This window comes from Tyto alba, unplaced genomic scaffold, assembly GCF_018691265.1.
Source record: "Tyto alba isolate M040663 unplaced genomic scaffold, T.alba_DEE_v4.0 Super-Scaffold_46, whole genome shotgun sequence".
Taxonomy (NCBI): Eukaryota; Metazoa; Chordata; class Aves; order Strigiformes; family Tytonidae; genus Tyto; species Tyto alba.
In genome coordinates, this window is record NW_024881322.1 from 9,024,472 (window position 1) to 9,043,207 (window position 18,736).

General features: G+C 34.2%; 1 protein-coding gene across 1 annotated transcript in view; it reads right to left on the reverse strand.

Moving 5' to 3' along the window:
* DPY19L1 (dpy-19 like C-mannosyltransferase 1) overlaps positions 1 to 18,736 on the reverse strand; it is a 49,563-nt gene that overhangs the window by 17,727 nt on the left and 13,100 nt on the right. The window contains exons 6-13 of the mRNA XM_042806508.1: positions 18,603 to 18,723; positions 16,834 to 16,927; positions 12,654 to 12,711; positions 9,113 to 9,204; positions 7,002 to 7,101; positions 5,684 to 5,761; positions 3,651 to 3,737; positions 2,068 to 2,127 (exon numbers count right to left, since the gene is read on the reverse strand). Of these exons, the coding sequence (XP_042662442.1) occupies positions 2,068 to 2,127; positions 3,651 to 3,737; positions 5,684 to 5,761; positions 7,002 to 7,101; positions 9,113 to 9,204; positions 12,654 to 12,711; positions 16,834 to 16,927; positions 18,603 to 18,723 (690 nt within the window). The remainder of the gene's footprint in view (positions 1 to 2,067; positions 2,128 to 3,650; positions 3,738 to 5,683; positions 5,762 to 7,001; positions 7,102 to 9,112; positions 9,205 to 12,653; positions 12,712 to 16,833; positions 16,928 to 18,602; positions 18,724 to 18,736) is intronic.

An 18,736-nucleotide genomic window follows, 5' to 3' on the forward strand; every position in this document is an offset into this window, starting at 1 on the left:
CTGGAATGAAATAGAAATAAAGTATGTACAATTACTACTTTTAATCACATATCATGTTTATCCCAGTACCTGAATGATTAAATTCTTGGCAATCTAGATTAATCTATGCAATTCTTTATAAAACTAGATCAACTGAATAGGACAACCTCGCTCAGCATCTTGTACCTGGGACCCGCAGCTGATGCTTTCAGAGCGAATATAACAAAATACAAACTGAACTTTACCCTAATGTAACCCGGGTTTTTATGTGATGATGGGTTGCATCTAATCATCCCATTTAATGGCTGCAAACAAACCTAAATACCTAGGAGGTACCTAATCCTTTTCTGAATGCCTCTTTTTTTGCTACCACAGTATCTTTCTTCTCTCTTACAAGCTTATTGCTGCTAGCATAAGGGGCACAAAGTAAACTATAATTATATCCTACTTCTATTCACTGGCTTTGTCATATTTACATTTATTTTACATGATGTAGAATTCTAACCTATTTTAAAATCTCAGCTATTTAGCAATTCTACATTAAAAATTATCTTCATACTCTCTACTTAAATTTGATGGTAGTACATTTTGGGGGAAGGCATTATTTTTTATTATTTTAAGACAGACACATTGACTGAGGTTGTATGTAATATTTAGGATGCTAAGTATGAGTTTACAAAATTAAAAAAAAAAAAAAAAAATTTCTGCTTTCTCTGCAGTTCCTTCACCATGACTTCCGTCACATATTTTCCTTTTGGATGCCTGGTCAGTAATGAATTGATGTGTTCAGAGAACTTTTCATAGTATCACCAAGATTTTCCTGCTGAGTGGCAAGGACTTACTTAGGATCAATTATTTTATATACATACTTAGGGGAGTGGTAGTGATGGTCTTTTGAAAACTTGCCAATTAATCCCACCCTTCGTTTCTTACCTTCTAACATTCACACCTTATCCCATGGAGCTTATATTCTTTTATAGCTCCAGTTAGGTATCTTCCCAAAACGTTTCTGAAATTCAAGTGCTTTACATTCACTCACACACCCTTATCTTCACCCTTTGAAGAAGTCAAATACATTTACAAGGCATGACTTCCTTTCAGAGAGGCTGTACCGGACCGATCTCATTATACTGCGTGTACATACTGCCTTAACCACTTCATCGCTGTTCAAGTTTTTATTCTTTTACAGAAGTTAGACTTACTGGTCTGCAGTTCCACAAATGCCTTGGCTCTCCTTTTTAAAAACTGACATGAGATTTGCCCATGCTCTCACATTCCCTGGTACCACAGCAAACTGCACTGGCAAGTCACACATGCACTGATGTTTACTTTTAAAATTCCTTTACATTCTAATTCCTTTGTAACAACTGTATGCATTCCATCCAGTTTTGCTAACAGGTTACCCTTCATTTAATAAGAATGCCTGTCTTAAGCCAGGCATTGTCTCAGTAGGCTCCCACTTCAGGTGATCTCACATGTTAATGTTATGTCCTAAGCTTCTCATGTTTTCTACAGTGTTGTATTTCATTTGTCATAGGTTTGGGAGTGTCCTCCATGTTTGGACATGACTTCTACTGCCCTCAAACCCCACCTGCACACCCTACACTGTTTTACTCTGACTTGCTTCCTGAGGTAATTATGAGTTGCCTGCTGTTATAAAAAATATCCTAAAAAATATATATATAGGACACATTTTAGTGAACATCTAATGCAATATCTTAATCTCCAATTCTGCAATCACTGTTAGCCTTTTACTTGCCTTTTCTAGATTGTCCTTTATTTTAAAGGGATTTTCATACACATCTTAGATTTTCTAAATATGTTTAAATTGGTAATTTAAAATTAAACATGTTATTTGAAGGCTATTTCAGATTTCTGATATAAATGTATGCTTATGCCCTTTTTCTTTCTTCAGTAATTTAAGATTAATTTCTAGGAATATGGACAATGTATTAAAGGGAGTAGTTCATCTGTATTTCTTGATTTTTGACCATTAAAAACTAAACCAAAAGTTATTTCTTTATTTTACTAAAAAAAAAAAAAAAAAATAGTTCTTTTCTGAAATTCAAAATATATAAAATTCCTTACCCATATATAGACTTCTCTTCTGCTGCTTTTCAAGACCTTTGGACTCAATTCAAGAATTCCCTAATAATAAAATGAAAGTATATTTTCAGGTAACATATAGTGACAAGATACTTTAGTACTCTGGATGAGGGGATTTTTTTTTTGTTTGGGTAAGTGCCTATTGTATCACATAGTTATTTATTAGAAAACCTTCCATAATTAACACAACCTGAAATATGAGTGAATATCTAATACTGTGATTTCACCCTGCACTAGCAGAACACACCAACATAAAAACTCTTACTGCAGTTTATATACATTTAATAGAAGACTACTCTTTTCCTTAACAAGTAAAATTCTCTATAATACAGTTCTAAGCTTCTTTATATTACAGCCAACGGGAAACTGAATTCTGTCTGCTCCCATGAATAACAAGAGACACCCGAAGCAATAAATAAACTACTGGCAGCATAATATAAACAATTTTCAAACAAGGCAACAGAATATGAGCTGTAGGAGAAGTTACCTGTATTTTTCTGTTTTACATTATGTTCCTCCTTTTATGACACAAGGACAACTAATTTTAAACTAATCTGATGAGCAGTGTAATTAAGAAAAACTGAGAATGAATTTAAACTCTTTCAAAAACCCAGACCCCGTAGAGACTGAGGCCACTATAAGCAGCCAAATAGTAGACAAACAATAAATATTTTTTCCGAAGCAGAAAATAGGCAAAAAACTCAGTGTACCTGTACTTACTATATAATTACAAAAACTGCTACAAGCAGCAAATACCAGTAGCCAAGGTAGCTTATTGTTACTATTACTGACAAATTACCACTCTTTTGCTGATGGACGAAATATAAACAAAAGACAAAAAAAAAAAAAATCACTGAGCTCAAACCAAGCTTCTAGGAGCAGCAAAAAGAACCAGAAATGGAGATGATTTGTAGCATGCTAAACTAGATCTGTTCACACAATCTTACCTCCTATTTCCTATGCACATAAATCCCTTAAAATAAACTATATGAAACTTAAAGAGGTTGGGGGTTGGTTTTCCTATTTCAGGAAAAATTAAGATAGTCAATGAAGAGATGCTGAGTGTGCAGTGAATAATTACACCAACACGGCAGTATGACTTGGCAGTTTCAATTAGTCTTAAACCATGGTTATATATGTTTTAGTCATTTGTTCTACATTTGCAGTTTCACAATCAATAAAGAAACATTTAAAACAAACTCCTCCTTGCTCATATTCTTGTTCTACAATTACTCTGGACAAAAATACATATATGGTAAATTTTATACAAAAAAAAAAAAAAAAAAAAAAAAAAAGGAAGAGCTATGAAAACAAGAGAACTGAGCCTTAATTGAATTTCTCTTACGAAAAGGCCTTGGTGTAAAAACGTGTGTTTGTTTTTTTTTTTTAATTAGTATTTACCTGTTCTCCAACTATCTTTAAGATCTAATTCTGTTTGCCATGTGACAGATAACTAGCTGAAAATGCAGCAGTTCCACATTTTACATATATATATAGCAATATACATATATAACAGTACAGCATTACAGTCTTAGCACATCATATGATTTTTTTCTTGAACTTACCCAGATAACTACTAAAGATGCAGCATAATATGATGTCAACAACATTGAATTACCAAACATCAGAATAAAACACACTACAAGAGATACCTGAAAGAATAAAAATAATTACATTTAAAATAGAAAAGGTGAGAATTGCCCAAGTACAGAGATTACCTTATGTCAACAGCTTTAAACACATCTACTTCATCTACTTGATACTCAAGCTTATAAATTTGTTCTGAAAACACTGATTATAAGGATTTAACAGCCACAGGTAGCCAAGTATATATTATTACGTTAATTTAGAGTTTAAAAGTACTTACAGACAAAAAAATTTGATCATAACTCATGTGATATAACAGCTACATTTTTGAATTTATTACTACCATATTATTTTTTCTCGAATTATTGTATTATTTCTCCGTCCTGTTTGCTATCTTTCAAAATTGCGGGCAAACATAAAAACATTGAACAAAATGTTTGTTGTCTTCTTTCTTTCAAACCAAGAAGCATCTATTTAAAATATAATCATCACCAAAGTCAAGGAAGCAGAACTTTTATCATATGCACTTAACTAAATGAGGTTGGAAGTCAAGACTGAAATACAACTTTTATCTGCCATCCTGATCTCCTACTGTGCTTTCTTTTTAATAGAAAGCAAGCTGAATTACATTTGCTAACTCGGAAAGCAAAATCAATGATCAATCTCTGTCTTCTTCTATACATAGGAATAAAGAAAAATAATATAGTTATTTGTAAAATATGCAGACTTTTGTACTCCCCTCCTCACACAGTTAGACTTTAATTTTCCACAGAAAAGTGGCAGCAAGCAAAAACTGAAAACACCACAAACAGACTGGCAGTGTACCCAGCATCATTAAGCTTTCTCTGTAATATAATATGATTGTTTATCTATCTGAAAATAGGCTTTTTATGACACTTTGGCACCAAAATTATGACATAGCTATTGACATAAACCAAAAGGCTTAATATTTCATCCTGTTTCTGTCAAAAAATTACTAAACAAAGATAAAATGCTTGCTTGCAAGTTTTCCTGGTAAATGTGACTGGGAACAAGCATTTGGTGTCCCAGGTTTGAATCAGAAATGACTTGCACAGTACTTACTACTGCCTTTATCGTTTATAGTACTTCAAAATATATTTGAAAACATATGAAATATAATTTAGATCAAAACTTCTTTCCTGTGGTGAACACCCTCTTTTTTCCCCACCGAGTTTGCATAGCACAATTTTAGCAAAAATTTATTTATAAAGACAACTGTATTTCTTCAGAAAAGTTTACATCTTATTTTAAACTGTAATCTTGCTTCAAAGAGCTAAACTCCTGGTTGCAAAATTGATCATTATCTTAACTTTAAAAATAAAAATCAGCTATCTTATTGAGAAACTCACATGCCTTTTATTTATCTCCTTCCTTTGTTGACTTTCTCATCCATTTCTGAAAAAATAGTTTTTCCTCAGAATAAGTTTTTTGTTCATTGTCTTCCTTTCTAAATACCTCCTCAAATAGTTCAACCACAACATCTTCGCATGGTCAAGACTACACTACTCTTGAAAACCCAGTTTTATTTGGAGGAATTCTCATTCAGTGATAAAGAGTCTGTTCTCTAATTTTGACTCACTAACATCTCGTTTGTTTCTGCTAACCTATGGCCTGAGATTAATGCTGTCTTTTCAACTTTTTATTGTTCACGCTCTATTACTTTATGTTTTCTAGTCTGTTGTTTGAGACAGTATCTTCAAGTCTATGGAATGAACAGAGACAGAAAGGAGAGACAAGGATTTCTACAAATATTTTTGAACTCCAGAAAAATTATCAACCTAAAACTCCTGTGCGCCACAGGGATCCTAGTTTCTGACACTGTGATATAAATACGTGTAAGATCAATTATTCGAATTCAGGCCCCTCCATCCCTTATTATTGCATCTTTTCAACCATCTTGCAACTAAGGAAAACACTTTCAGACAAATGGCCTTTTTAGATGCTCTGACTTGTTTGAGGGGATTCAAGTTTAAAAAAAAAAAAGTATTACCATATGAGCAGAGAGTATCTTCTGTAATTTACAGGAGTCAATATAACCCATAATACACACAGCAAACAATGAAGCTATCTAGAATAAAAAGTGAGAGATAAGTTGAAACAATTTGTAGTGGTGTACTCTTCCTAGTAGCATACCATCCAAACAATCATTAACTTTTATTGCTACTTTTCTGCTAAGTAAACACTAAGGCATTCCATAATTGTTTCTTTCAAAAAACCTACTGTGGTAGTCTAAACAACAATTATCAAACATACTCAAATATTTAAGAAATATGTTTTCAGCTTCATGAAAATGCAAGTCACCAAAACACAGTACTAGCACATCATCTTTTACCCTTATATTTAAAAAATAAAAAAACCCAACCAAACAAACAAAAAAATAATTTATTAACCTTATTTAACCTTAACTTTCCAGCAAAGTATGGGAACATATATAATTTGCTGCTGAGGAAAATGAGATTCATTGATTAGGCAGCTTGCTAAAAGTCACATGGGAAATTAATAAAATTATGAATTGAACCTGTAATTTCAAATTTTAGGCCCAGCATCTTAAACAGTTTATAATGATGAGTTTCTCACAATATTTCACTGAATGTAATGGTTTCCTCTTCTGAAGTTAGAAAACTTGCATATCACAGCATATATTGATTGCTCAAAACTATCAACTCAAACCAAGCAACATCTGCTTCATGTAAGACAGACAAGCGAAAGGTATGGAGACATATACGGATTTCAGTCAGTTTAAACACTAAGAAAGTATGCTGTATGACAGTATCCTACTGCTCACATTTGCATTTACTACATTTCAACACTAGCTAAAAGTTACCTCAGCTGTCCAAACTCTCAGATGGAAGATTATGCCACTACTCACAGGCTCATAAAAATTAAATAGGAAATCATGCAAATCATGCCAGATATTACATGCCATGCAAATGTTGCTCCATTTAAAAATTTGGAATAGCCTAAAGCGATGCAAGCTCAATGCCTTCTTTATTTTTGTACTTCAATATACAATGTTTTTTCTTGTTCTGTGCTTGTTATAATGTACCAATCTTGGCTGGAGCCTACTTTTAGGGGAAAAGTACATTTTTTAGTCCTGGAAACAGAGTACTGAGTGTTGTAAATGGTCAACTTTTAAATTCAAGATTAGAAACATATTGATGTGATAAATGGGCTGAATCCTGTGAGGCAGAGTGAAATCTGGCTAAAAGGAAATCAACGGTATAGTTATGAATTCAATGGCTGTCTATACAAAGCAGTCAATTGGCCTATAAAAGACAAAGCCTATTCAGAGGTGAATATGGTCTTACCTGTGTTAGAAGAACAAACTGAGCAAACTGCCAGGGAAGCATGAAAAAGATATTAGAAACACACAGTGCAATCAAGCTTCCTGTATTAATATTCGGAATCCTTGGGAAAAAGAGACAGAATAGGCATCAGTAAGTAAAATTAAACAGGTGTTTATATATTATTGAAAGTACAATAGAGAACGCAATAAAAACAAAATTACCTTGGGAGTTAGCTAGCAATGTTGCTCAACTACAAACAACACTGCTCAAGCAAATTTAATACCCATTTTCCATCAGTTCCCCAAAAAAATAGTTCTGATGTTTAAGGTTTCTTAACTATTTGTTGAGTCACATGTTACCAAGCAAGTCCTCTCCTGGCAGCATGTAACAGAGCAGGCCAGCCTATGTCACTTGCAACGCTCCACCTTCCTGTAACAGCTCTACAGTCAGGTTCACAACCATTCCAGCTGGGATCACCAGTACTGGCAGAACAGTCTGCATGTGAAAGTGATTTCACTCCTCTCTCTCACATTTCTTCCATATTTACTTTTTGCAACTTTCTGCTAGCAATCCTGAGTGAGGTTTCAGGGCAGGAGACAATGACAAATACATGAAATGCATCTTTAACTGAAAACAGCCCATTCCTTATGTCCTGCTATAAATGTTATTTATTTAATCCTGTGTTAGCTTTGAGTTCACTTCAGAAAAATGTCATGTGCCAAATTTTATTAAGATGAAGACACCATAAATGTTCTGCTGTAAACCCCAAATACAGCAGATCACAGTAGTCTCAACAAATTCTGTAAAATTTTCTTCAGCTTCTTTTACAAAGCCTCAAGATTAACTTCTATTGGAAGTCATGCTGAGCATGAGTATAACGTATTAAGTAATATGTTATACAAATGTGGTACAAGTGATACAAATAATACAGAATTTAAGTTCTAGTCTCTGTTTCAAAGACCGTTCCTATATTTCGTTGGAATACTGCTATACGTGAAACAGAGCTGCTCTTGAATCTGGAATTATAACTGAGAAACAGTTAAAATGTTTTATCCCCTTTTTGGAACATCACGCTGAAATGCTTAAATACTGACTTCTCTCTCATCTGTAAGCAAGCCCAAGTACTATTTTATGTACCAAGATCTGAAGAACAGGAATGAATCTATCTAATCAAGAAGTGTCATAATTGTAGGTATAGAATATGTGTGCTCTGATCACTCTAACTTAAAGCGTAATTTCCTCGTTTTTTTTGTTTAACCTCACTATTTAGCATTAAATGAACAGGTGTCTTTCTAATATGAAATCTAGCAATCACTCTACAAACTATTCCTCAAAATATTTTTCTAGACAGCATGTATTTTTTTCCTTGCCTAAAAACCACAAGTTAGTGGCAAGCACAAAATATTTTTGGTTTAAGCATCAGTATGAGCTAATAAAGGAAAATCTGTGGTTACAAGTACAAAGTTCAGCTAAATCATAAATGCACTGCAAATCTGATGCAACAGAGTTGGTGGAAGAACTCGCAAGTAGTAACAATCATGCTTATTTTTCAAAACAGAAGCAATACAGTAACACAATCATGTTGCAAGCCAGAAACAACCATGGAAAAGCAGGGCTAATGAACTCAAGAGCATCCCTGCATTAATCTAATTAGATTGCTCTAAATCACTGAACTAGTTAATTAGTTATAGAAAACTGCAAGAACGTAGTACCTTATGGGTGCCTATAGCACCCTCTGTTGCATAGTACAGGCTTATTCTAAGTGCAACCAACATACCACTCTCCAAGAGGGACACAACCAACTGACGGAGTACCAACTTGTTTCTCATGAGAAGGAAGTGACACCAACCAAAAATTCTGATTTTTAGTTTAGATACGTATTTGCCAACACAGTAATTCTGATTTTTATTTTAATCATGTCTTCAAGTTGCAAAGTTTTTCCTTTTAGTAACTAACACGACTGCAGTTCTACTGGTGCAGCGTCTGCAATGTAACAGCCACAGGAAAGTTTCTATGTTAATGATATCACTGATACAGCACACAGAGGCACTTCAATGAACATTTCAATAAATGTCCTGTGACATGCAATTTTTTAAACCACTGTGAAGAGCTAAGTATAAATTGAGAGGTACCTGAGAATATAGGTCAAAAGCAACATCTGAAGCACAAGGAATGGGTATGAGAAACTTTCACGAAGAGGTGGAGTCCACATCACACGAGTACACTAAAAATAAGAACTGGGTTAGATTATAACATTTGCTGCTACATTTCCATAAAACAATGCGCTTGTATTTCAAAACAAATGACCACAGATACTTCAATAAAGCAAAAACCAAGCTACATGAGATTTTACTCACAAACTTAAAAAAAAGAAGCCAGAAGGCAGAAAAGAGGAGGAAGAAGAAAGCAGTTTCCAGACTTGAGATCTATGATGCACTGTTTAATTAAAATAGATCACTGCTTTTCCAAAATTAAATGTGACAACTAGAGAACATCCAAGAAAAGCCAGGACCAGCAGCTGCTTGTCACTGCTTCTGCTGAAAGTAACAGTGCATTCAGGGAACTAAAGCCATGCTCAAATTCAGGCAGTGACCTGCCACACTTAGATGGAGAAAAGGTGTGGGGAGAGGATCTGAATGATAAACCAACATACTCTTCGTTATACCAGAGTTCTCTAGGTTATAAACATTTCACACGTCTACTAGCAACAGCACAGAAAGTATAAAATCCAAAGCCGCACTCCAATACAGGCCAGTAAAATTGAACACATACAATTAAGTTCTTACAGTGCTTATACTAACTTAGATATTTTGCTCTTTAACCCTAATAAAGCAAAGCATAATATAATGAAGTCAACTGAATAGCTTTTTCATTAATTCCTTGGGGTTTATGGCAAATAGCTCAGCTATAACTGTCATCTCCAATGTTTATATTCAGTTCTTTATAAAGTGCTTGCAGACGGCATTGACCATCACAAAAATAATTACAACTTTACAGGACTCATTTGACACAGAAACAAATGGGTTCAAAATGGCTATCAACATGTTTGCACTAAAAATTGGAAGTAGGTTCTTTTAAAACTACACAACAAAAAAGTAGTTCATCTTAACATGGACCATGATGAATCTATGAAAGCTTATAATATGTCGATGCCAGGATGTTCCTTCTCCTTTGCTTCCTATAATCTTAAAACCATTTTTTAAAATACTGTTTTACCAAAGAAGTCACTAGAATCAACGCTATACAACTCCTTGCTTAATGTCCTGCTATTTCACAAATGTTACATTTATAGTGTAAAATAAATGTGTAGAAATAGTGTAAAATAAATGCAAAGTACAGAAGCCCATCACATTAATCAAAAAAACAGTCCTTGCTGTCTAAAAGCACTCTCTGTAAAAGCTGCACCCCGATTACCATTAAAATAAACCTTTCATAAATATATATACACTAATATGTTGCCTTCAGCTGACTGCACAGATGTGATTAGTTAAAATTATTTTTATTAGCAATAAATATAATAATGATTATTCTAAAGCAGTGTAGTCTTTTTTATTATTTTTCAAGACTACATCAACATTTGATTTACCCAATCTTTTAATACTGGAGGATATAAAGACAGGAAAGAAATGATGAACATATACAACCATAAAAAGGAACCATTACCTTAAATGTGGATTGACTAATGTAGCCCATACTGTTTTCCTATATTTAGAATGTAACACTAAACTCTATCATCTGTGGATGATTTATCAAGGCTGTAAGCTAACTTTGCTGCAGGTATAAATACATCAGATCTGTCTAAGCTTGAAATCATTAAAACAGTAACACAAGCACAGCACAAATAAAACCATACTGCCTTAGGATCATTAGCTCAATGCTAGAAGGCTAACCACTTTTACACAGCATTAGATCTCAGATACCAAGACTTGCAGATCAGTATTACTAATGTAGCTCAGTCCTACCCGTCCAGAAAAGGAAAGCCAATTTTTAGCAACTGGTCTAGTTCCACTGTACATATATATTGAACCACATGCAAGATGATTTCACAGAATCAAAGGCCTATGAAAGAGTTAAATAAAATTGTTTTTTTATACACACAAGTGCATGCATACTCCTTGCATGTGATTCAACAGTAAGTGCAGTGAAGCTAGACCACCTACATACAAGCAGCTACATATATTACCATAACGATAATGAGAACTGCCTGTGCCATAGTGAAATAAATGTTTCTCTTCATTATTGCTACCACTGTCTTTGAAGTATTCATCTTGTTCCCTTCTGAAGTCGCACTGTATCACCTTCACAGACCTGGCAAAACAGTGAGTACTCCATCAGCATTTCCCAGCAAAGGAAGGAACGTTCACTTCTCTTCAGAATGCTATTAAGAGGAATGGAAACCCACACAAAACTTTTTATTTATCCTCTTACGGCACCAAAAAAATTTTAGAAACTCTGTAAAGTTTACCTGGTCTGGACCAGGCAGTTAACATCCATGGGTGAAAATTCTTCATGGAGGATATTTAAAGAAAAACATTTCAAATGAAATTTAAAAATAAAATAGCTATTTCATCACACGAGTTTTTGTTTTATAAGAAAACTGTCAAAGCTCACTATGAATAGAAGCATCTTTGATTCTGTTATGTGTAACTACATATTCTTACTACTCAGTTTTCTATCAAGTTCAGCTCAGTAAAATAAGACAACAAAATACAACTTTAACCCTTAACAAAATCATAAGGTAGTTAGTTTCCATCTAAAAAAATCTTTACAGTCCACCTGCATTTTAAGTAAAATAAAACAAATATTTATATAAATTTATACACATAAAATGAACATTTAAAAAAACCCAGAAACACTGCCCAAAGGTATCAGAATAAAAGGTGTGAGTTTTCTTCCAAAATATGAAACAATTACATGAACAGCATTAGCTGGGGAAACAGGGAGAATTTTTAAGTGACCGTTTCTTCTTTTTTCTTTTTCTTGTAATGTTGCTTACTAAAGAAGTTTAGCATTGAAATTCTATATATACATACACAGTTTCTGAACTCTGTGTATCCTGGCTACTGTATATCAGTACCAGAGAGGTTTCTTCTTTTTTGGAGGGGGGTGGAGGGGGGAGGGGAGCCGGGAAGGGGGAGGAGGAATGGGTTTGTGTGTGTGTGTTCATAAATTTCCAGTAAAATACACAGCAATTTAAAGAAAACCTCCTGCATTTCAGAAGCTAGAAGCTAGTACATGTGGTACATGTAGCCCAGTTAAGTCTGGAATGGGCACAAAAATAGAGTATTTTGATGTTTTGAAACTTGAAGTCACTGTGCTACTATGATTCCAATCTCAGAACTACTTTACAATCTATTCCCTTTCTGAATTAGTATTTTTTTAACATCTAAGGTGACACACTGGACTGCACTATACATTTTCATGTCATCGTCTATTTTGCTTTCAGTAATGTCTTATTCCCTTTAAATTCATCCCCTAATAGATAAGTTACATCACTATCTTTAATGAAATCTATCTTAAACTTAAAAACAAACCAAACCACAAAAAAAAACCCAAAACAACAACAAAAAAACAAACAAACCAACCAACCCAAACAAAAACAGACAAAAACGAACAAACAAAGAAACTAAAAAAAACACAACAGGAGGGTTGTGGTTGGGGAGGGAGACCTACCTCTCCATGGTTGAAAAAGAAACACATCACGGTAACAAGGCCTCCTAGACGGCTCCCACTGTGAAAAGAACAGGAAAAATAGGTGCAACAGAATCTTATAATGGTTAATGCTGCTTAATAAATGTGAAGCAGCACTTACGTACAGCTAAGGTTGGGTGGAACAATGCTTTCGAGCATCAAGGGAAAGCAATCTACAGTGTACATACGGTATTAAAATAATAGGTTTAATTAATTAATTAATGCTTATTTCAGAGCAGACCATTCTTCATATATCAGCTCTTTACTGAAGAAGACCAATTTTAATGTAAATAACTTGGAAAACAGTTATTCCACTCCTCACAAACTTTGGTTTAGATTATTACTTCTGCTGCTTCATCTGCTGTACCCAGAGCTAGGTCTTGAAAAGTGCCAAACATTTATTTTTTTTCCTAAACACCAGGCAATATAAATGGAGTATTTCTTCCCTAAGATTCAAGAGGGAATTTTGTTCTGTACCTAAGACTATGTCAGGGTAATCAAATCAAGCACATTCAAAAAACATATTTAGAAATTAATTCATTACATGATCAGTGCAAGATACAATTTCATTCTTATGTGAAATACTGTGATGTTAACATGATAAAGTTTTTCAAGCCCTTGATTTAAGGATTTTTATACATTTCTAAAACAATCAAATTCACCTGTTGCATAATTAGCACCATAGAGTCAACACTAAAAGTGAAGATATTACTTAGATCTATCCCATCTCAAAACAACAATATATAAGGTTCCTATTTGTCTGACTAGATTTGTAATTACTCATGTCTTGTGATATAAAGCGAGTAACATTTTTGTGCACACAAGTGCACTACTATGAATGACAGAATATACCATTTTTGGTACTAAATGAAAGTATCAGCCAGCTGTTAAGATTCTTTAAAGAAAAAACAAACCTCAGATCCTCTCTGATCCTTCACCCATCACTAATACGTAAGTCAAACAGAATCAGTGAATTCTGGGTACAGAATCTGAGGATAAAAGATACCGAGTGCTAAATCAACCTCCAGGAATTGTGCGTTTTTGCACATAAAACTCAACCTTTTGTTCCACAAATTCTGAAAGCATCAACACCGAAACCCAAAACAACTAAAGGAATGTGCTTAATATTAAAAAATGTTAGTCTTAGAAGCAAGGCAAACTAAAAATTTGCAAAAAAACACCTCAAACCATCAATAAAATGAAAGGTCTATGATAAAGTTTAACACTGTGATAAAACCTTAAATACTAGAATACAACGGTCTTAATTGTATTAGGAATGCTTTAGAGCTATCAGCTTCTATAAGGGATCATGTATTTTAACCACATGAGAAGAGATGAGTAAATCCGTAGCACAGAACAGGGAAATGCACACTGTCAGTATCTTTTCCAGAAAAGGAAGTGAAGAGAGCCTGTTTCACAGAGGGCTATGTGTAGTGTTGAGTTAGATTTGTTGTCTTCTAACAGTGCAATGCTTTCATGTCAGAGATATGGTAGTTAAACCTTTCTACACCAGTGTAAAAGACAAAGGGTAACTTTCCACTGAACCTCCCATACCATACTACAATTGGTATAGTGCATGCCCCTTGAGTTGGAACCTACTTCCCCCATGCTTAATATAGAATAATCTAAATTTAATAAATAATTTTTAATTTTTAAAGAAGTGCAGATGACCTGAACAATTACACTTTGTCTGGTAAAATCAGCTCTGGAATAATGAAAGAGCTACTCTTTTGACTCCCTAGGTACAATAAGCTGAAGCTTAAAGTCATCTGGGGAAATACTGTAACTCATTCATTAACATGCAAGAAACAAAATACTGAAAAACTACTGTCAGAAGGAGATATGGGAAATTTATTGGTAACTCCTCAAGACACAGTATTTGACAATCAGCTTAAGTATTCTGTCCCTTGACTACAAGAATAGAGAGGTGGGGAAGGTTAGGGGGAGACAGAATCTTACAATTGCATAAAATACTTATCACCTAAATGCCATTCCTTTGTCTGAAAAAAAAAAAAACAAAAACAAAAACAAAAAACCCAAACCACATTAAAAAAATGGCATGAGTTCTCACCATACTGCTTCAACAGAGAATGCTCCAGTGCTTGAGACTAACTTGTATCATATGAGAAGATTCCAAAGTGCATTTGCATAACCAGAGACCATACACGGAGTGCTAGGGCAGAGACATACTATGTCTGGCAATCTTCTAACCTTGTGGGGAAACTGATTAAGGAAGATAAGCAACAAAAACTAGTCCTACAAAAGCAACTAGCTTTCTGCTAGCTTAACTCTTTGAACAAGCTCATTATAGAGTACAGTGAGCACAGATGTAAGAACACATGCTAGATTGGAAAATAATAAAAAAGTGGTCTTCCACTATCCTATCACCTTCCATCACTAGTCAAAATTGCAAAGAAACTAAAAGCAAATAAAGGCTGAATTAAAAAGATTACACATTCAATTAACAGAGACACAAAAAAAAAAAACTAGAAAAAACAATTATGTAAGCTTGAGATTATTACTGCAAATAAATTCAGGAATGAAAAGACAGAGAAAAAATTAGAGGATGGTTTCCCATCATCAAACGTGTGAGGCTATGAAAAAAAGCCTTTCAAAATGCATTGCAGAACAAATCAGCTTTATGAAGGAGACTTATGCCAATTCATTAGAATATCTACTTCATCGTAGAAGAACTGCACTATTCCAGATTCAGTTCTTTTGTATTTCTCACCTTACGGAAAAGCCTAAATATTCTGGCTTGCTTTGACCAAGAGGAACCTTGGAACAGCCATAATGACTAAGCAGTCATCTAGATCTGGTATCCAACTATGAATATTCTTCAGAATAAATGAATAAATAAGAACAAAACCCCATCTGCATAAAACTTTGTAGTCACTTGTTATTTTTCATAACCCCAGATAGCTAGGGGCTTACACCTTGAAAGAACTCCATTTATATTCTAGTCATATTGACTACCTACATTGCAAATCATTTATATTAAAAATTGAATTACTATCAATACTTGATAGTAATTCAATTATATTCTAGTCATATTGACTACCTACATTGCAAATCATTTATATTAAAAATTGAATTACTATCAATACTTGATAGTTATTTACATTCAACACAACCCAAGTCTAAGGAAAGTACTGAGAAATTAAGACCTTACTGATTTTTCAATAACCATTAATATATAAAATGTGGATTTCTATACACCTCCCTTAAGAGACAAATTACAAGGTAATGATATAAGTTTATCTACTTCCTCAAAACATGAGACATTAATTTCCTGTGGTAAGGAATACAAGCATATATGCTTTACTCCCAAACACCTAATAGCTGCACTATGCAACTTCCCCTCTCCACTGTCAGCTCCTGCCCTGCACTACCCTTTATCTGAAATATCAACACACGCTTCAGAGAGAGCAAGAAAAACAACACAAGACAGTGAAGCCAGGGAACAAGTGGGCAAAACCAATTATATTTCTCAGAGGAAAATGTAGCAGCCTTTTGCTTTTTTGCAAAACTGACAAATGAAAACAGAGGTAAACAGAAAAATATTTCAACTTCTGTTTTTCTGCTGAATGGGAAGTTTATTTTTGTATGAAAGTGTATTACAGTTCCTGAAATTTAAGGACATATGCTGAAAACAGAAATTCAGAGGAAAAGGGATATGTACACATATCTCCAGAAGAATGCATTATCTTAAAAAGTATTTTGCCTTCTCAGTTAAGCTAAAATCGAAAGACATGCAATGTGACTTGAGGCAGAATATTGGGGAAACTCCCATCCTGGTTAAAAGTATACTGTCATTCCAACTTTGTTTGAAAATTAGTTACACTGATAATTTTAAAAGCAGAAACCTGTCAAAAGCCATTTAAAGGTTGCACAGCATTTAGTTTTATCCATAATCCAGTGCTATCAATTAGATACCACATCACTGAAATTTTCCACAACTTGTTCTGGCATCATAATTTATTTTAACCAAAAAGATTCTCTGTTCCAGTAATTTTTTAAGTGACAATGTGTATGCAATTAAAAGCAATACTGTACAAAAAAAGCAATATCCCATAAAAATACTTCAGCATTGACTTTTTCAAATTTCATATAAAAACTGACAGCTAGTACCAACTAAATAGGTCAGTCTCAACTGCCTTACCTGAGGTATGTACCATATATGAAGAACAATGACATCATCAATCCATTCAAAAGAAAAATCACAGCAACATAAAAGGAAGCAGGGTCTCCCAACCCTAACAAAAAAACAGTTAACACGTCAACTATAGAAGAAAGATCATATTGCTTATAAACCACCACACAATCAGTTTAATACAGCACACAATGTACTACCTTAATATATCTACAGAAAGAGATAAAAAGAAAAGTTAATGTCACCAAGATTATTGTGGAGACTCAATTGTAAGACTACACCTCTGAAAAAAAAAAAAAAAAAAAAAAAAAAAAAAAAAAAAAAAAGAGAGAAGGGGCAGACACAGCCCTGGGGCAGTCAGCAACAGAACTAGCCAAGAGGGAAGCATTAACTGTAAAGCAAAACCCTGCAATGTATAGAAGACATAAGCATCACTAAAAACATTCTCTACAGACTATGGATTGGCTTCACAGAGCTTTTTATAACAGATCTGTACTCTTATTTCCCATCTCTTGAAGGAGTAAATCCACCTTTAAGTATATCACACACAGTGCTCTGCTTGCTTTGTTTCATTAGAGGCCAAGAGATTTTCCAATAATGCAAGTCTTTCAATTTATTCATTCACAAACACTTCTGCATTCACATTTCTGTTGTTATTCTCTTTCCCATTACTTCTTTAAACCCTCCTGGCTCTAATCATTTCAGCAGTACAGCATAAAAAGCCTTATTCATTACAGAGAAGGTAACAAAACTTCTTAGTTTTGTATGCAGAAATGATTATTCACTATTGCTGAGAACACAGCAAGTCAACTCTCTAAAGATGATGATATGCTCACCAAACATGATAGCCTCACTAGTTAGTGTTTTTGTTGGTTTGGTTTTTATAAAAAACAGGAATGAGAAGTTATACATTTATTCATTGTTTATTGCTTCTGACAAAATTAGAGAAAGTGAATCATTCAAGCTCTGAAGAAAGTTCTTATAGCCTTTGTGCAAGAGAAAAATACTAAACTGTCACCACACAAAAACATTTTAAATGATAAAATGAAACAACTTTACAAGCTACCATCTATCATACAGCTTTGACTGCAGAACACCTCAAAAGCTCTTTTCAGCAAGGTACTTTAATCACATAATACTTGACAAGCCATTACTTTAAATGTGGAAAAAAACCTAAAAATGTGGCAGCACCCAAGCTTTGATATCAAAATCAAGGTATAAGATTTCCATTCTTACGCGAAATAGTAGGTCACAAGAGGAAGAGGATTCTTCCCAGCAGAACCACTACATGATTTCTCTGAAAGGAAGACTTGTGGTTACCTTTTTCCCCTTCTTCCCCACTCTTCAAGTTATAGTTAGAGGAAATACAGAGGGTGGGTTTTTGAAATGTAGTAACTTGGAATGTATTGAGAATTCTACAGAAGCTACAAGAATTTAATACATGTACAATGGCCTCCAACTAAATTCAGAACATCTTACTCTTTATAACAGTCCGATATCATGAAGGCTCAGACTACAACTGAGAAGTTTTGAAGTGCAGTATATAAATTCAGCCTAGGTAGGAGGCTAATAAGTAAAGTCCACATTCTCATCCCTGGTGTTCTTAAAAGTTATCTTTTTTTCATGCTTCTCACTTATGCTGTGAACCTGCCAAAACACAGGCTTAGCTAAACGAAAGCACATCAGCGATAAAGACACAGGAATATTTATTACCTCTGAAATACATAAAGCCGCAATTATATGCTTCCAGGAAGAAACCAGAATAACACACAACTCACCCTCACAGCTTTCAACAGGACTAAGCCCTTTTCCTCTGTTTACAGTCCAACATGTCTTTGTCGGTACACCAAGGAAATCCATAATGGCAGTATATATGCGGTACCAGCTGGCGAGGACCACCTAGGTGGAAAAC